Below are 21,144 nucleotides of genomic sequence, written 5' to 3'. Positions count from 1 at the left end.
AGACCGGGGTTCGAGCCCGTCACCACCAAATATGAAGGATGCAGAAAGGTCAGGGAATGACCACCGCATATCCCGGAGCAATATGGCCTTAGTTGCTAATGCTCCTAAAAACCAAAAAAACAACAAACATATCTTTGATGACACTCTGGTTTTTAGGCAATATCATATATCTCTCTTGGGGATTGCCTGACGTTATTAGATATCAAAGAGAATGAACTGACTACCTAATAGGAAGCAATGGTATCATAAATATTTAACGTATTACTTGAATAATTGTATTTTAATCAGTTACATAAATATATGCAGAAATGAAATCAGAGTGAAAATAATGCTGATATGATGCCAAAATTTGGCAACACTTTTTGGGACATGAAATCCACTTTTAGGGTCTTTGTTATAGACTAATAAGTGGAGCTAGTTTAGTAAAACTGCCATAATACAAAAAAGAGGGAAGGCAATACAAAATATTGTCTCATATAGACTGAAATTATGTATATTTTGTGTGTTAAAATTATTGTATGCCAGTTCAGCTTTATATGTGTTTATGATACACCTTTACATATTTTTAGGCCAAATGATGTCTCCCCAAGCTATTAATGCTAACCAGCATTCTCCAGTTACATCACATCCACAGAGTTTTACTTCAGGCCAGCAAGCTAGTGTTGGGCAGACTGGTAGGCATAATTTGTAGAAGCTTTTCTTTATAGTGAATGTTTTTTATATATTCTTTTAATTTTAAATACTTTTTAAATACTTTGCTTTATATTTAAACTAAAAGGGAAGAGAGAATAAAGCATACTTTTAAATTACAAAATATATGAAATTAAGTATAAAAATATATTTTACATAGGAAAGATACTGCCATTTTTTTTTTATATCACTTGTTATCAGATGTAAAGGTTTAGGTTCAGCTCATGATGTGCAAAGTAATAAGAGCAAACCAAGCATCAAAAGAGTACCATAGATATCAGTAGCATCCACTATAGGTGGCAATACTGAGGTTATGTAGTTTCTGAGAGAACCAATGAGCTAAGAATAAATAAGAGGGGGATATCAGTGAGGTTTGGGGGTTCAGCCATTGATAAGACTGGCTATGACTATATCCTATTCCATTCTGAGTTGGGCCATCTTGGTTTCACATGGGCAAACCTGGGCCTTGAAATGTGGACATCTTGTTTTTATTTATTTATTATTATTTACTTGCTTTTTTTTTTTTTTTTTTTTTTATACCACTCCCTCACTCCTCTAGTGCTATGACCCTTGTTAAGATCTTGGCCTCCTTAAATGCCCACCTACTCTTCTCTGCTCCCATTCTTCTCAAGTCTTCCATGTTGTTGAGCCATTTCCTCCCGTCTTTTGTCTTCCTTCGTGGTTTTGGTGCATGACTTTGATGGCAGGTCTGTTTTCCTCCATCCTTTCCACCCATCGCAGCCTTCCTTTCTTTATTTCTGTTACCACATCTAGGTCTATAAAGTTGGTACAATTCTTGGTTTGTTCTTATCCTCCACTGTCTGTCTTCAATAACTAATCTTATTATCATTTTGTAAATGGTAAACTTCATCTTTCTCAAAACACTTGAAGATCCAAATAGTTTCTGGTAGGACACATATCACCCAAGTACTTGAACTGCTGCACTCCTTCAAAACTTTTCCTTCTCCTTTCTCAAAACCCTTGATGTCTCACAATCTTGCTTGGTGTTAATCATATACTTGGTTACATCAGTGTTGATCTCTAGGCCCAGCTCCTTTGAACCCTCTTCCAGTTGCTATACATTTTCTTTCAGGTGATTTGCTCTTCCACTTAATACCACTACATCATTAGCAAAAGCCATATGCCACACCATTCTGTCGAATAGTGCCTCCTGAGTTTATTATTATTTCTTTATGGTTGCTTCTAGGCTGAGGTTGAATGAAGTCATTGAGAGGGTATCTCCCTTTCTTAATCCTCTTCTCACTTTGAATGGTTTAAATAGCTATCCTTGGATTTTCTTTTGTAGCCTACTTGTCCAGTTCATTGTGCTGTAGCTGAGGGAATGACCTCTGCACATATAGTTGATTTGTAATGTGATAATTGAATTGACTGATGATATACATGTATACAAGGTCTCATGTATATAAGAATATTGTTAATAATTGTATACTGTACTATACCATGTCTATATGTATGGCAGATTTGCCAGATTTTTTTGGCTAGGGGCCGCTTTACTCAATAAAAGAAAAAATATATATATATATATATATATCCTTGGATTTTCACTTAGGATCATTTTTATCAAATTAACAATTTTTGTTGATATGTTCAGTTCCCGGGACTATAAATGGCTTGTATCTACTGATACTATGATAAGCTTGCTTGTAATCAGTGAGCAATTGGTGCCTGTTAATGTTAAACTCGTACCATTTCTCTAGTATCATTCTGACTATGACGATTTGGTCAAACAGTCCCTCCTAAAACTACACTGATGGTCCCCTAGTTACTTTTCTGCATATGCTTCCAGTGTCCATGCCAAGATCTTCAAAAATATCTTGTGACATCTAACAAAGATGTTCCTCTATAGTTACTGCAGACAGTTTTGTCATCTTTTGTGTGGATGTGGCATATTACAGCAACCCTCCATTCTTGGAGCATTACTTCCTTTTTCCTGATTTCCTTTACCAGTTTGTATATTTCTTCTTTCATTTCTTCTCCTCCATATATATTTTATCAGCTCTGCTTATATACCATCTTCCCCAGTTGATCTATTGTTTTTCATAAGTCTTGTTGCATTTTCAACCTCTTCCTTTCTTGTCTGTAGTTCATTTTGGTCTGCTCAAGATTAAGAACTACAGAAAGGAAAGCAAGCCTGGAATCCCCTCTTTATCTCTCTGTCTTCTTGGAACAAGCTTCATATTTCCTTCCTAGAGTGCATTTCATCTAGTTGTAATATTTTACCCATCTCCTATTCTCATTTAGCTTTTTCTACTTTTGTTGTGGAAGTTTTCCACAGTTTCCTTAGTTCTTTGAAATATCAAAGGCTCCACCATGAGACGCGATGCATGCGTGACACCGACGCAGCATAGATTGGCGGACGCGGTCGAACACACCCGGGGTTTCTTTGACAGTAGCAGCAGCACAGACGAGTCTCACCACGAGATCCATTTCCATCTCCACAGGCGATTCATACACGATAGATTTGAGGGCCCCCTCACAGAAAGAAATCAAGGCTCGATAAATCAGGTGAGTGTGGGGTCCAGGCAACGGGTCCACCACAGCCAATCCATCGATGCCCAAAACGCCTGTTCAAATGGTCACAAACACACCTTCCATAATGGGCAGGTGCCCTGTCATGTTGAAACCAAATGTTGCATCTCACATTTGCTGGAACATCGTCAAGTAACCCTGATAGAACTTGTTCAAGAAAGATCTGATGTTTAGCGGAGTTCATGCGGGATGGTAACAGGTATGGGCCGACTAAGCAGTCACTGACCATACCTGCCTACACATTTATTGCAAAGCGATGTTGTGTCGCATGGGGGCGCACACCGTGTGGGTTGTCGTGAGCCCACACATGAACATTATGCTGATTGAATAAGCCTTCCCGAGTGAAATAAGCCTCATCCGTGAACAAAACATAGGCTGGAAAATTCAAGTCTTGAACACTTCCTTGGAGAAACTACTGCGCAAAAGCCACACGTGCAGGATGATCTTGGGGGAGCAGTAACTGAACCTTTTGGAGATGAAAGGGGTGTAAGGAATCGTCGTGCCAGACCCGCTGTACACTGCAACGAGACACTCCTAAGGCAGAGACAACGGCACGTGTGCTGGTAGTAGGATTATTCTGGACGGCATTCAACATACTTTCTTCCATGGCGGGAGTTCGCGTCGAATGTGGTCTGCCTGCACTACTCCTGTCACCTCTAAATGACCCATAATCGCACAAATTTTGATGCACACACGCAAACAAATGGTGGTCCGGTACATGTCTGTCTGGGAAGTGTTCTCCATAAATTTGTTGAGCGGCTCGTCTATTGCCCTCTGCTAATCCATACACTAGGTGCATGTCTGCCAGCTCACAGTTCGTATATCAATGCATGCTCTTCGTGCGGCGACTACTGCTTGAATGAGTAAACCAGAAATTTTCCCTCTCGCGAACTGATGAACAGCACCGTCTACCGGGCGCCTCCGTAGCCAGGTGGGAAGGAGCCGCAGTGCGTAGCACGCGCTTCTTGATTAGACCGGTGTTCGAGCCCGTCACCACCAAATATGGAGGATGCGGAAAGGTCAGGGAATGACCACCGCATATCCCGGAGCAATATGGCCTTAGTTGCTAATGCTCCTAAAAACCAAATAACAACAACAACCGTCTACCGACTTACAGTGACGTTTCCGGTTATGGGTTCCTATGCGATTCACATTCCTTTAGATGTTACCTACCTCCCCTAAACGTTTGTACCAATATTTTTGAGACACCCTGTATTATGTTATGCTGCAACATCTCGATGGCAAAAACAACTGCTTCTAGTCTTTTTTAACCGGATCTTCCTGGAAAATATTTATCCAACCTCTTGGCACCATGCTACAGTTTTGGCATTTTTGAAACCTGGAAAAGATCCCTCCAGTCCTAATAGTTACAGACCAATATCTCGGTAAAATTCTTGAAAAAATGATCCACAGTTGACTCACCTGGATCATTGAAACTCAACATCTACTGAGTAATTGTCAACGTGGCTTTCACAAAAACAGGTCCTCCCTAGATCTGATGATCAAGGCAGAATCTGAAATTCGCAATGCCTTTGTGAAAAACAAACACCTTGTCATGGTCTCCATTGATATAGAGAAGGCATTTGATATTACCTGGCGGTATGGCATTCTCAGTGACCTATATAATCTTGGTCTATGAGGCAACCTGCCCATATTTATTAGGAACTTCCTCAAAAGCCAATCTTTCCAGGTGAGATATCAAAATTCCCTTTCTGCTACATTCTCGCAGGAAGAAGGAGTACCGCAAGCATCAGTTTTGAGTGCAACCTTGTTTGCCCTCAGAATTGAGTCTATTACAAAAGAACTCCCAAATACTGTAGAGGCTTACCTTTATGCTGACGATCTCTCTGTTTCTTGCCATTCTCAGATCGTGAGATCTATCGAAAGGCAATTGCAGATGTCCCTCAATAAAGTACAGAAATGGGCTGAGCTCAATGGATATCATCTTTCCCAACAGAAAACAGTTGCGATCCACTTTTGCAGTCAACGCAAATTGCATCCAGATCCTGAACTTCGAATTTCAAATTCCACCATTCCGATTGCCAGCAATGTGTAAAATCCTGGACAGTAAGCTCAACTTTTTTGAACATGTTAAATTAATACGTACTTCTGTCTTAAAAAGATCAACATGTTAAGAGCTTTATCTGCCCTCTCTTGGGGAGCAGATCTTACAACTTTGCTGCTCTTATATAGAGCACTGATTAGATCCTATTTAGATTATGGTGCTCCGGTTTATGATTCTGCCTGAAGGAGTGTGCTACGCTGGCTGGATCCTATTCAACATAATGCACTGCGGATTGCAATTGGTGCATATAGGACATCTCCAACTCAGAGTCTATACATTGAAGCTCATGAGCCCCCTCTGCATCTTCGTAGAAAAATGCTATAGAAAAATGCTATTACTTAAATATGCAGCCAAAATACAGACTTGCTCTTTGCATCCTATTCAGCCATACTTTTTTATTCAACCACTACTCAATCTCTACAGAAATAAACCAAGTAAAATACGACCAGCTGGCCTACGGCTCCTTGAAATATCACAGAATTGGAATATTCCTCTCCACAATAGGCAACAGATAAACAATCACTCTCATCCACCATGGACCACCTTTCCTCAACTGACCTGTGATACCTATTTTCTTCAATGGGGAAAGAATCGTCTATCAGCACTGACTGCGCAACAACTCCATGCTAGCCATATTCAAACCTGTGCTGACTTCTTGCCAATATATACAGATGGTTCCAAATCTTTTTCAACTGTTGGAGCCGCAGCAGTGTTTCCCTCTGCTATCATATCAGCTTCTCTTCCACCTGAGTATAGCAACTTTTCAGCAGAACTGTATGCAATACAATTAGCTCTAGAAAATTTGACTTTACATCCATCTGCAAAATATATAGTTTACACTGACTCTCTCTCAGCTCAATTAGAGCAATGCAGAATACCTCTCAAAAGAATCACCATATTTTAATGAAAATCAGGAGTTTGTTATTGCAAATTTATCGTCGTCAACAACTAGTGAAGTTTTGCTGGATTCCAGCACATTCAGGCATAAAAGGGAATGAAGTGGCTGATATATCTGCCAAAAGTCCATCAAGTTTAGACCTAACCTCTGTCCCTATTCCAGCATCTGATTATAATATCTTAATTCAAGCAGCATGCCATGCACAGTGGACAGAATTATGGCATAACCAAACGAATCACAAACTTTTCCAGTTGAAACGAGACCCAAAGTTCTGGCACTCGAGCAATCAGACAGTGCGGTGGAAAGAAGTGGTACTCACACGAATGAGAATAGGACACATCCATCTGACTCACCTCCATCTACTAATGGGCGATGATCCTCCTCAGTGTCTACACTGCTTAGAACATCTAACTGTTAAACATATTCTGAATGACTGTCCACACTATCAACAACATCAAGCTTCAATACTTCAAAATCTGGCTAATCGTCGAGAACCATTGACATTACATCAAATCATTGGAGAGGACGCAAAATGTTAATGAACTTTTCTGCTTTTTAAAACAAATTGGAGTGTATCATCTTTTATGAATAGGTTTCAGAACTGAAATTAATTTAAACTGGCTTCATTATTAATTATTTTTTAATATTCCTACGAATAGGAGTACTATAGCATAGCAGCTAATGCGCCAATAAACAGCCATACCACGCACACACACACACACACACACACACACACACACACACACACACACACACACACACACACACACACACACACACACACACACACACACACCTGCATGCCCTTACATCCATCACGTCCAACCTGTGACACCAGTCTATCAAAACATGGTTTATTTGATTTTTGGCTATCCCATCTGGAGAGGTCCATGTTGCTTTTGGGATATTTTTATGGTCTAAGTATGTGCTGCTGATGGTCATGTTTTTACTTGTGGCGAGGTTAATCAGCCCCTTGCTGTTATTGTTGCTGGCATCATGAGCACTTTGTCTACCTATCATTGACTTAAAGGCTTCCTCTTTTCCTACTTTAACATTCATATCCCTCAATACTATTTTTACATTGTTCCAGGGGGGGTTATACCTGTTATACACTTGCTCTAGATGCTCATGAAATATATCCTTCTCATCCTCTTCAGCATCCTTGATTGGTGCATGGACACAAATTAGATTGTTGTTGAACAATTTCACTTTTAGTACACAATCTGTCATTCACTAGTTCAAAATTCAGTACAGCATGCTTTAATTTCTTCGCTACCAAAAATCTAGTCCCAAACATATTGTTCACACCTTAACTGTATAATATGATATATTCTTTAGAGCCATTATGTTACTGCCTTTCTACTACAATGCTGCTACCCAGATTTTATACTTCTCCAGTACTCTCTTCAAGTTCTTAAATGTGCCTGCCCTATTTAGACATTCTCGATCGCTCTGAATAAACTCATTTACCTTTTCCTCTCATCTTTTGTTTCTGTTGATCAATCAAGCTCCTCTTGTTTGGTTTTTTAACAGTTGTTTTTTTTACAGGATAAGGTAGTTAACCCCATACTCAACCCTTTGTGGGGGCAGTCCCTTTCAGCCTGCAGAAATGTTTGGGCAAGCTCACTTAGCCTTCGAAGATCTCTCTTCTTCTTTTTCTTCCCACAAGGCAGTGAGGACATTAGCTGCACTTATTTAGTGGCAGTGCTACTCGCCATGTCATGAAGTTGTCTTTGGCCTTGTATTTATTTTAATGGTTCCTTGCAACAGAATCCTTCACTGCCTCATTCCAAGACTGCATATTTGGTATAAATCTTATTTGCTGCTAATCCATATATCTTTGGGTTGTTCACCCTCTGCCACCTACAATCCACCTGGTAACTGAGGCTTCCCCAGGGCTTTTTTTTTTTTTTTTTTTTGCCAGTATAACATCACATTATTCACAGAATCTCAAAAATTCTCGATGCCAGATGTTTGTACCTTAATGCTAGAAGTATAGTTAATAAATTTAATAAACTCTTTTTTAAAGTTCATCAAATTTATTAGCTATACTACTTCTGTTATTAAGATATAAATATATGAGAAGTCTTATCTTTTTACCTCTAACATATCATCATTGCTTATGATGCAAAATGATGTAAGAAAGGAAGCACAAGCTTCAACATCAGCCAAGGAAGGGGGCCGGTATGACTTCATGTGCTCATGGGGGCTCTGTTTATGAATATAGAGAGACAAAGAGATGACTATCCCATTATTTTATAATATAGTGGGTTAGGCCACATCTGGAATACTGCATGAAGTTTGGGAAAGACGTAGACACACCAAAATTTCAGTCTGAAAACTAGACATCTATGTTGTGAGCTAATTTAAGTGTATAAGACTTTAAAAAGAGTTAAGTAAATAAAGAGATGGCATCTTTATCCATCTCAGAGGACACACACGAAGGAACATGATTTCAGAACAGAAAATTGCATTCAGCCAAAGAATAATTGATTGTCAAAATAAACTTAGTACTTAGTGTTATGGCAGTAGGTAGTTTGAATAAAATTAAAGATGATTTGGACAAATTATTATTAGAGATGGCTTTTATTTATTTATTTTTTTGCTGGTGCTTCTTTGCTTCCTTACATTATGTTGCTAGTACTAATATTAATTCCGATAAAGCTAATTCGTATTAGGACTAGGATGGTTCACAATAATAAATAATAGAGTATGAAAATATAGAGTAATGAAATGTTACTTACAAAATATGTCTATTTTCCTCTTTCAATGAATTAATATTAGCTATATAGTGCAAGGCTTTTGCTGCACTGGCCAAAAAAAAAACAAAAAGGATTAAGAAAATACAGATTATATGTTTCCCCCTCATGTAGGTAACTATCCAGTTGCACTTTGAATTTCTTCAAACTGTTGCCCTCAACTACCTGTGAAGGCAGCTTGTTACAGCAATCATCTCATTATCTAAAAGAGAACTTCCTGCAATCTAATTTAAGCCTCTTCCCCTGTAATTTGAATTTATGGCTCTAGTTCTAAATTTTTTATAACAGTGAAAATTCTGTGGTCGTTCATTTTACTAACCTCAATCAGATCCCCTCTAAGGTGCCTGGTTGCCAAGCTCTGTAGCCCCCTTACATCTTCTCCTATGGTTACCCTTTTGCTGATCTCACCATGTGAGTTGCCCTTCTTTGGACTCTTTCAAGAACCTCAGTGCCCTTTTTCAGATGAGGTCTCCATACTTGGACACAGAATTCCAAATGCAGTCTTACAATTGCCTTGTACAATGGAATTATGACCTCTCTATAGGCTATTGCTCGATAAATCATCAATAGGACACCATGGGCTTTCTTGTCCGCTTATTTGCATGCTCAGAAAACTTCATATATGCCCATTTTGTAACTTCCAGATCACTTTCTTCTTCTACTATTATTAATTCCATCCCACTAAGTGTATAAGTTATTTTGGGGTTGCTATTATCCAAGTGTAAAGATTTTGCAGCATTAAAACATAGCTGTCACTTTTCTGACCATTCCTGAAGCCTCCTCAAATCATTCTGAAGGAGCTCGGCACTGATCAACTCTCCCAACCTTTACGTTGTCTGCAAATTTTGACATCACACTCTTTATCCTATCGATGTCCTTTATGAAAGTCAGAAACAACAGCGATGCAAGAACTGATCATTGGGGGGACCCACTTCTGGAGTTACACCAATCTGAAGAATATTCATTAATCACAACCCTCTGCCTTCTGCCCTGCAGCCACCCTTCAATCCATCCTAGACACTTTCTAGTAATCTCAGCATGTTCCTGCTTATGCAGTAACCTCTCATGAGGGACTGAGTCAAATACCTTGCTAAAATCCAATTAACTATGTCAAAATTTTTCCCTACATCTAGCTCATGAGTAACTGTTTCAAAATATACACACTGGCCAAAAATATATGAACCTTTTTATTGAGACAGTGGACCTTAGTTGCCCTTGTGCCATAAAAACCGAAATCAAATCAAATTGAGACAGGTGTGAATAAATACAAATGGATGAAAAGAAAACAGATGTGGGGTGGTGATGTGTTGTTTCATTGAGTACAAAGACTGCACAGGCTGTTTGACTGCAGTAATCTGAAGCCAGAATGGAGAAAATGTGTGATCTATAAGTTTGAAAAAAGTCTTTTTTGTTGGTGCGTGTTTAGCAGGAGCTACGATTCAAGAAATGAAAAACATAACTGGTTTCTCAAATGCATCCATCTCAAAGATTTTTGATGGCTAGGAAGCAAGCGATTCTTCTGCGTTTCAAGGGCATTAATGTGGCAGAAAAATAAGACATCTGGTGTGCAGGAAATAACAGTTGAATTCAACCAAGCCCAGAACTGCCCTCGTCAACCCATACCATATGCACAGTTATGGGTTGAAATAGGGCAGTTCTGGGCTATTGAAGAAATCAGATTTTGTCAGTCGTTGCCTATTTAGAAGCCACTTCTTTTGGGAAAAATAACAGAAAAACCCACTTCCAGTGATGCCAAGAATGTTGTGATGGAACAGTGGAAGAAAATCGTCTGGTCAGACGAATCACAATATACTTTGCTTTTCACTGATGGTAGGCAGAGTGTGCCAAGAACCAATAAGCAATGAACTCTGCTTGCCTTGTTAAGACAACCCAAGCATCTGGAGGTGGTATCATGGTATGGGGAATGTTTTGTTGGCATGAACTGGGTCTGTTGATACCAGTGGAGGGTGGAATGTCATCCAGGGAGAACCTGAATTTTGTATCACATCTACTGTATCCTGTAATATTACACTGTTATTCTGAAGATGATGGCCAGTGGATGACATTGCAACAGCTCATCGTGTAAGAATGGTTCAGAGAACATGACACAGATTTCTACAATCTTTCCAGGCCCCCACATTCACCTCACCTCATCTCAGTCCTATTGAAAATATGTGGGATGTACTGGAGAGAATTCCTTCAGCTTTGTTCCAGCTAATGCAATATTTTGCTGGAAGAATGGCTATAATTAAACCAAAGCGCAGTAAAACACTATATGGAATCCATACCACACTGCATTTGGAGTTATTCGAAACAAAGGCCAGTATATGTAGCTTACCAGGTTAGTTAAACATGATTTTCTCTAACATGTAGGTTAGTGCAAAAGCATCATTTTAACGTAGCCATCTTCCAAAGTAGTTAAATTAATTAATTAAATTGGCATTGTTTTGGTTGTATCTCATATTGTGAATGCCTTCACAACGAGTTGCTGGTATTGTACTGCTTCGAATAAATAACACTTCACCAGTGGAGAAGACTACTGTTATTTATTCTCAGCGGATACCACCACCCATACGGCACCGTTTCAAAGCTCGTTGGCTTCTCTTCGGTGGGTGGGCAGGTACCATGGTGTTGCAATAGTGACAACCCAGTTATGAAATATAACTTCACAATATGAGAGATGCCCGATGGTGTGCAGTGATATAGACTATAAAATATTTAAGGGCAAAGGTCTCATGCTACGAGGTACAAGCTCTGAAACAGTGCCGTCTGGGTGGTCGTATCCGCTGAGAATAAATAAGTCTTCTCCTCCACTGGTGAAGTGTTATTTATTCAAAGTAGTACAATACCATGGCAACTCATTGTGAAAGCATTCACAATATGAGATACAACCAAAACAATGCCAATTTAATTAATTAATTTAACTACTTTGGTAGATGGCTACGTTAAAATAATGCTTTTGCACTAACCTACATGTTAGTCATTCTACCTTGTAGCATGAGGCCTTTGCCCTTAAATATTTTACATGATTTTCTCTTAACAAAACCATATTGTGTGTTCTTCAGAATGCCATTTATATCTTAATGTCTCTGGTTTGTACTCTTGATCTTTGCTTCTAATATTTTTCCTACCATCGAAGTCAGACTAACCAGTCTGTATTTACTGACTTTTATGTTTCCAAAGGAATGTCTTCTGAGTCCTCAAAATTAACCTAAATGGTTCAATACACTCTCTTGCCACCCCTCTCAAAACTACTGGGTATATTTTGCAATGCCAGGCACCTTACTTGCCTTTAGCTCAAGAGTTTTTGTAATAAATTGTCATTTGTAATTTTGAAATCACTAATTTCTGATGTCTCAGCCTCACTCATACAGTCTCTCCTCAGCATAAAGGGTCTTTCATCAGCAAAGACCAATGTGAAGTACCTATTCACTTCATCAGTAACATCAGCTGAGTTAGCTAAGACTTTCCCACACTCTGTGCACAAAGGTCTGATCAGATTCATTTTCTTCTTTTTTGTATTCACATACATGAAAAGCTCCTTGTCTTCATTCTTGTTTTTTTTTCTTAGCCAGTGGTTTCTTATACTTAGCCTAGGCATGCCTATCCTTATCTGTGGTACTGTTACTGATCAACATGTAGTTATTAGCATTTAGCATTAGTAGAGGCATACGATGCAAGTAAGCAAGCAAGCTTATGCAGCATCAACCAAAAAAAAACAAACCCTCCCCCCATTTCACCCCCTCCATTTATTCCAAATGCCTGTCCAGCTCAGCCTTAAATTTATTTAGGCTATCAACTTCCACAACAAAAGATGAAAGTCTGTTCCACCAATCAACTATCTGCTGGTTAAAGGCACATTTCTCAACATCTATTCTACAACTATCCTTCTTCAATTTGAATCTGTGCCCCCTCAGATTCTTAATCTGAGAAGAGGAAGAATCCCATCAGCATTCAGCTTGCTCAACCCATTCAAGGCCTTATACACCTCAATCAGAGTAGGCACCTCGCAGGTGCCTACTCTCCGGGCACTGCAATTTGCAGAACTTAAGCCTTTCTTGGCAAGAGCACCCCCCTTTGTTCCCCTCACCAATCTTGTTGTCCTTCTTTGTACTCATTCTAGCAACTCTTCATCCTTCCTAAAATGAGGCCTCCAGACCTGTACATAGTACTCTAGGTTTGGCCTGACCATTGCCTTGTATAACAGGATAATCACATCCCTGTCCCTGCTAGCAAAATTCCTATATATCATTGACAAGACTCCATGACCTGCCCTGGCAGCCCATCTACACTGCTCAGCGAACTTCATATTTGACTGCACAATTACCCCCAGTTCTTTTTCACTTTCCACTTCCCTGAGTGTAATACCACACAGTTGGTAGGTTTCTCTTCGGTTATTGCTACCCATATGCAGTACTTTGCATTTGTCAATGTTAAACTTCAGTTGCCACTTCTCAGCCCATTTGCCCAACTTATCTAGATCCAGCTGGAGTAGCATACTGTCTTTACTGTCGTTAACAACCCTGCCAACCTTTGTATCATCTGCAAACTTGGACATTAAACCTGATATACCTTCATCACTATCATTGATAAATATACAAAACAACAGTGAGCCCAACACCGAACCCTGGGGAACTCCACTTAATAACATTTGTCCATGAAGAGCATTGTTCATTGATTACCACTCTCTGTCTCTCACTCAACCATCCCTTTATCCATTGTAGCAACTTACCCTTAATGCCATACCTCTCCAATTTGTACAACAGTCTTCTATGTGCAACAGTATCAAAAGCTTTCCTGAGATCCAAGTATATGATATGAAAGTTATTTTTGGCATTCAGTTCCTTTGTGACCACATCATAGTATCCAATCAAATTGGTCAGACAAGACCTCCCGTTAACAAACCCATGCTGTGTCTTAACTATTACTACAGTCTTGTCTAGATGATCCTGCAGTGCTTCTTTAACCAGTGATTCCATTATTTTCTCCAGAACACAAGTTAAACTAACAGGTCTATAATTGCTTGTTGCCTTTTGAACTCCCTTTGTGAATTGGTGAAACATTTGCACACCTCCAGTCCATGGGGACCTCCCCTGAGTCCAAGGAAGCTCTCATAATTATGGCTAAGGATAGATCCCATCCACCCCAGATGCCTTTTTTAAGTTTAACTTCAACAATTTCTCCCCCCATTTTGCTCTCAGTTATTACAAAATCACTTAGCTCCCTGTTAGAGTTTGATAAAGATCTAGCACGCCCCTCATTGAATAACTCCTCATGTGTGAATGTAAATGCAAAATACTCATTCAGTTAATTAGCTACCTGAGCATGATCAGCAATAGTCAACCCAAATATGTTAAGTGGTCCAATCTGATTCATCCCTTTCTTTCTAGAGTTTACATAAGTAAAGAACTCTTTGCTGTTTTTCTTTACATCCTTTGCCAAGGATTTCTCATAATCTGCCTTCGCCGGCCTAACCTCCTTTGTGACTTGATTACAGACTAGTTTATATCTGCCATAGGCGTCTGTGTCATCTGATACTTTATATGCATTCCATTTTTCTTCTCTGCCACGAGCTTCATTAGTTCATCTGACCTCCATTTAGGCCTAAACTTTGAACAGTATTTCTTAGTTGGAATGAAAAGCCTAGTAGCCTCCAAAATTAAGTCCCTGAAGGCTTCCCATTTAGAATTCAATGTTGGTAACATCATCAGTTAATCCCACTGTACAGAATTTAAAAACTGTCTGAGATCCCTGTAGTCACCTTTACGAAAGCAATAGCCCTTTCCTTTAGCCTTGATGGTAGTTACATCTTTTAGTAATTCCCACATCAGTACATTGTGATCACTGTCACCCACTGGTTCTTTTATCTGAAGATTCTTAATGCATAAAAATCACTGCTTCTTGCACTGATTTTTTCAACATTGACTCCCTCTTGTTGCCTCCTGAACATGTTGCTGTAGATAACAGTCATCCAATAAATCCACAAAAGTCTTGTTAGTGTGCGAGTGACCAATCCACAATTTTCAGTTGATATCTGGAAAGTTAAAATCCCTCATAAGACATTCTGGTTTACTGGCCCACTCTATTTCTCTGCACAATTGCTCATTATACTCATCAGATTCATTAGGCCTATAACACACTCCTACTCTCATTTTTCCTTTTTGCAGTGCTTATATCACACCAAACAGACTCAACATTGCATTGTCCACCAGCATCAATTGGATGCACTTCTTAGATTTTGTGTTTCTTAACTAACAGCATAACCCCTCCTCCACCCTCCCTGTCCTGTCTATCCTTTCTGTACACATTGCACTCCCCAAATTCCAATTCTGCACTGCTTATGTCTGTGTGACACCATGTCTCTGATATCCCCACAATATCTGCCTTTGATGTCTTGACTAGCACTTCAAGCTCATCAAATTTATTTACTATACTCCTAGCATTGGTGTACATGCAAGTATATATGCACCTGTTTCTCCTCTTAGTTACCCTAACGCTGCCCATGTATTTATTTGTTCCACTATGACTCCCAGCAGTCCTGGAAATCTCCATTGCCTTGCTTTCCAGGCTGCTGTTCATTCTAATAGAAGCAGTTCAAGAATAACTTTTGCCTCTGCCTGTGGCCACTGTTAACCTTTTAGTCTGTGTATCCCACCCCAACTAGCAGTTTTCCAACCCACCTAACACTGCCTCGATAGCATCAGCAAATATTCTTGCACCTTTCTATTTAAGTTTACCCCATCCCTGTAGAAGTAGTCTCTCCTGTCAACAAGCACAGACCTGGCTGAAAAAAATTGTACCCCTTGAGCCTTGCACAGTCTCTCCAAGCCTGAATTGATCGACAAGGCTCTCATCATATACTCCCTCCTATCATGTCTGGGCAGAATTGCAGCCACTCATATTCAACCCTATTCTCGACTTTTTTTCAACATTGACCTGTACTTGTTGAGTAAATCTGCTGATCTCTTACTCTTAATGTCATTAGTTCCAACGCATATTACAATATCACCTTTTGTGCTCTTAAAAGATATCTGCTCTACAATGTCATCAACTTTTGCCCCTGGCAGACATACCCTGGTCCTGTTCCACCTATCCTTCTTGCATAGTATATTCCCCATCTCCCTGACAATAGAGTCACCAACAATAACTAGTTCCTTTGGGAAATTGTAAGCTTCAGTACTTTTCATCACTCTGTAACTTTCCCAGGCTGCCATTTTATTCTCTATTAGACTGGCCAGCTCAGTATTCATCCATTCTGGAATTTTCTGCATGCTATATTTTCTTAATATTATTTATGCATTCATGGCTTTCATGATTATTGCTTTGAAGGTATTGCATGTTCCTAATGTATTTGCCCTCCCTCTGAAACCACCCGATTAATAGATGTAGTAGTCCCCCTTTTTCTGAAATTAAAACCCATGGCTTTACCTTTAACTATTGCAGTATCTTTCTTCATTTTCCAGATCGATATGAAACTTACTTACCATTAGTTGTTCTGATTGTTGCACACAGAATTTGGAATGGCACTCTTGTCTTCTAATGCAACAGTATTTGTAGTGCTTTGTCCTGAGAGATTTGTGTTTAATATTCCCAGAGTCAGTGGTCATAAAGAGGCAGAATTCATAGTTCCTTGCCTCCAAACTAATTTATTTTTCAAGTACTCTACATTTATGAGTTTGACAATTAGTGCAACCTTAAAGTGAAAGCAAGATTTCTTTTCATATGTGCGTGTAGTTTTATAGCAAAATTGATGTAAATATATATATATATATTTATTTTTTTTTTAAGACCGTATAATTTGGGGAGCACAGCTTATATTCAGACAAATATAGTAAATTTGTCATATTAGCTTTTTGAACACATTTTAGAGCAGTGTTACTTTGTAAGATTGATAGAGATATTATTACTGTCACATTATTGTAAAACATAATATACTTTTAGTTTCACCTTGTAACTTTTCATTGTTTTATTTTTATAGGTGCACAGCAGTATCAGCAAGGTGGCTACCCTCCACCCCAAAGTGCCACTCAGCAACAGCAACAGCATCCTCAATATAGTAATACTCCAACACAAAATAATTACACTTCGCAGCCTCATTCTGCATCCACATATCAGGGTGCGGCTGGTCCTCAAACATATTCTGCATCAGTTTCACAGACCCAAGCATATGCAGCCACCCCGTCGAGTCAACCTCAGACTCAGAATAGTTATTCTGCCCAGTCAACTTCTCAATCCCAAGGATATAATCAAGCAACAGCACCTACACCACAGACTCAGACTTATACATCACAGACATCTCAGCCACAGAGCTATGCTCAGCAGAGTCAAAATTATGGCACTCCTTCTTCAAATTCTCAATCTCAGTGGTATCCACCCCAGAATTCCCAGGCATATTCATCATCTTCTACATCACAAACAAATTATGCCAATCCACCAATGACGCAAGGATATATGCCCCATTCTCAAACAAATTATTCTTCTTCTTCCACCTCTCAGGCCAGTTATGGGCCTCCAACAACTCAATCAGGATATGGTCCACAGTCTACTTCACAACCAGTTTATGCCCATTCTACTCCCAGCCCAGCAGCACAGGGTTCAACACCACCACCTCCAACTCCACAGCAGTCACGTTATCCACCTGGCTATGGTCAACAGGGCTATGCCCACTATCGTCCTCAGACGCAGTCAAGCCAGATTGCTCATACTTCAATACCACAAGGATCAATTACACCTCAAATGGCATCTCCAGCAGCAAGTGGAATGCATAGTCCAATGACTCCTGGAGCATCAGCACAAAATCAACCTTATACTTATGAGCAAAATCAGAATTATTCTGCATACCAGGCCCAGTAATTTTAACTGTTTTAATTGTGGTTTTAGTTTCACACAAAATGTGATAAGTATATTCATTATGTTTATGCCTTATTCAGACCATTTTAGAACATTTTTAATTATTTTTTTTTAATTAGAAAGTTTTTATTAAACTTAATAAATCCCTGCCCCATCACACAAATAATTATTTGGCACAATATGTGGCAATATACAAATTTATGTTCTCTCATTTGTGTAGTTTAATTAACATCACAAATATTGACAAAAAGGTTCCAGTCACTTTTCAGTTAGATATTCTTGTAAGCATTGGTTTAATTAAATTGAAAGTGTAGCCTTACTAAGAAGGAATTAAGACATCATAATATAGACATGGGATAACTTATGATTTTACAGTCTGTAAGAAATGTAGATTATATTCTTAGATTGCACAATTAAACAGTTTACAATGCTTACCTTTCCTGATTTCTGCATTAATGTCCAATAAAGTGTATTCCCATTATGTAAAATATGTTTTTATGATATTGATTTTCATCGTTGTTATTAAACTTTATCGAACTGACTTATGGTAAAACTTTATCGAACTGACTTATGGTAAAACTTTATAGAATTTTTTGGTGTAAAAGTGATTAAAACACCTTTTTGTTATATGCTGTTGAAATTTTCACCCTCAGTGTATTCTAAGTTATATTACACTCTCAATTTTACAGACTAATTGAAGGGGTTGAGGGCTGAATGTCCAGTAAATCAAAGTTATTTTTTGAGACCATTTGTACCCCACATAATTGAAAATTTAATATTAGAAACACTGAAATAATGACAAAAAGGATGCTTTTATTTACCTTGTCTGTTGGTTGATACATAGTATATAATTAGTAGAAGATAATTTACAAAGACAGTATAGTGGTACACTCTGGTGCTAGTCAAAGAAAAAATTTTTTTGTTTGTTAAATTTGAAGTTCCTTAAGTTGGGATCTGCAAAATCAAGGGTTTACTGTACTGTCAAAATTCACATATTACACCGGTCTGCATTTTAATGAAAATTTCAAAAGTTACTGGAAATTTGGCTTATCACGTCAGAATTTTTTACAAAAGAATATTAATGTAGATGCTTCTGATTTATTTTGTGTTTTTACAAATTTTACACATGGGTTATTTTTATATACAAATACTGATAAAAACAAACATCAAAGGTTATGTCAGTGATAGATGGCCACAGACTGGGTTTCTTGTTTCTTGTAGGTTAAACTTTTTTTGACTTCCTCAGGCAGCAAGATTTGGTTGCTGTTTCTCTTTTTAGCATCCAGCAATAATTTGCAGGGAATGTATCTCACATATTGCAACCTGGTTTTATCTGCACTTCTCCAGCATGTTGCTCATGATCATCTGAACTGACTTATGTCAGTTCAGATGATCATGAGCAACATGCTGGGCATATATTTTTCCTGAAAGATACATACTACATTTTGAAAGCCAGTCCAAGCATCTCTTTTAGTTTGGTTCATGGATTCTTCAAATAGAGAGTCTAGCAGCAGCTTATAGATCTGTGGTTCAGTTCCTGCTTTGATATTTTTTGTATGTAACAAAAGGGAATTTAGGTAAAACATGCTTGCAACAATTTCCTTTTTAATTCAGGGCTTGGATGAATTATTTCTTTAAACCTAGCTTTACATGCAGCAGATATAACAAACAGTATTTTGTTTTGATCTAATAGTGGCATGTCTTTAATGTTTTTTGAACCTAGTGTCTTGTGGCCACACTCTTCCTTTCCCAGTGTACTTTTTTTGTGTAATCAAGTTGTTGGCCAAGTAGCAGACCAATAACTTTAAAATCTCTACACACTAGCCAGCCACGATTCCAGAAGAAGCTTAAGATTTTCATGTTTTTTTTTTTAAGCTTGCTGAATTGGCAACAGGGATGGATGTACACTTGTTTCCATTATGAAGGAGACCTCCTTTGAGACTTTACTTCAATGAGTCAATAAATAGCCTCTAATCTGTTAGTAAATTTTCCAAAAAAAGTTTATAACTGCAGAAATGTTGTTGCAGTATATCATTGAGCCTTTTTTGGAGAAATAGGGAATCACTTATTTGTCACAATGTTTGTACCATGAAAAGACTATTTCTGGGTCAGCAAAATCTTGTATTTCAATTTTGACCCTAAACACTCTGCAGACCTTTCGGACAAATTTAAATTTCTCCTGAGGTCATTGAGTTCACTTTGTGTAAGCAGCTGTAGTCTGGAATTGTGAATATCTTCATCACAATGGTTTATATCATCTTCTTTATCACAATTATCATATTTGGGTTTTGACATATTGAAGAACAAATGGTGGAGGTGGTATTGTTAGTTCAGGTCTATGGAGTACTGCCCATAAAACTGAAGTAATGTTGCGGTATATTATGCTCTGTTTGTTTTCTGCATTGTAACCTGCTATGTTTGTGGAAGCAGTCATTACTATGATCTTGAGGTTTTCTGTGGACCACGGGAAATGTCATGGTTTCCTTTTTACCACATTTTCAAAAAAGCACAAGCCCCCCACACTACATCACACTTTATGGTGGCCCAACTTTTATCTTAGTCACTTAATTTAATTCCAAAATATGCAGCATATACATTAAAAAAAAAAAAAAATTATATCCTACCTTTGTTTTGCCACAACATATGGCAAATATAACAAAATATATTTGGATTGTTCAGCACAACCACTAATTGCCACTGTCAAAGACATGTTAAAGTAGATACTAGTTAGCATGACTGCATCTGAAAACAACTGAATTCAGAAGAAACACTGTGGTTTTGTATATCTTTCTGACTTGCAGGTCTCAGCATGTCTGATAAATTTGCACCTGTCAGTCACAAAGGAAGTAGTATCCATATTGCATATACATGGAATTTGCATCTGAGAAAACAATTCTTATTGTTTTGTAAAAAAGCTGTACATGATAGGTAAAAATATCTGTTTGTATTTTTAAAATTAGCACTAAAGTACATCCAGAAACACCATGAGTTTTGGAAATGTCAAAATCCGTGCAGACCAATGTTTATCTGCATTAATTATTCTTGCTTTTTTGTTATGGTTTCCCAACCGACAAGATGTACTTCACCATAGCAAGTGATTGTGAAGTTTGAAATATTATCAACCTTCTTACTACCATGCTCAAATAGTCACCTAAGTTAATTACCAGTGAGTATATTTTTTGCCTATGTTTTTATGAAGGAAAAGCTAAAAATGAATGATATATTTTTAATAAAGGCTCGTTATTAATTAATAATTAAATAATACTTAAACCAAAAGACATTGTTGTCGATGCTTATGGGAAAATAAGCATGAAATTTGTGTTAGGAAACAT

At 38.2% G+C, this 21,144-nt stretch overlaps 1 protein-coding gene across 1 annotated transcript in view; it reads left to right on the top strand.

Moving 5' to 3' along the window:
- Positions 1-19,175, top strand: part of LOC150082492 (uncharacterized) — a 75,753-nt gene extending 56,578 nt beyond the window's left edge. The window contains exons 6-7 of the mRNA XM_090377529.1: positions 570-674; positions 16,941-19,175. Of these exons, the coding sequence (XP_090233655.1) occupies positions 570-674; positions 16,941-17,815 (980 nt within the window). The 3' untranslated portion in view covers positions 17,816-19,175. The remainder of the gene's footprint in view (positions 1-569; positions 675-16,940) is intronic.
- Positions 19,176-21,144: the final 1,969 nt, after the last annotated feature.

The sequence above is a fragment of the Mastigoproctus giganteus genome, chromosome 7 (genome assembly GCF_048544385.1).
Source record: "Mastigoproctus giganteus isolate SK-2022 chromosome 7, ASM4854438v1, whole genome shotgun sequence".
NCBI classification, from domain to species: domain Eukaryota; kingdom Metazoa; phylum Arthropoda; class Arachnida; order Uropygi; family Thelyphonidae; genus Mastigoproctus; species Mastigoproctus giganteus.
Note: the sequence above shows the minus strand (reverse complement) of the source record. Positions and strands in the feature narration are given on the sequence as shown.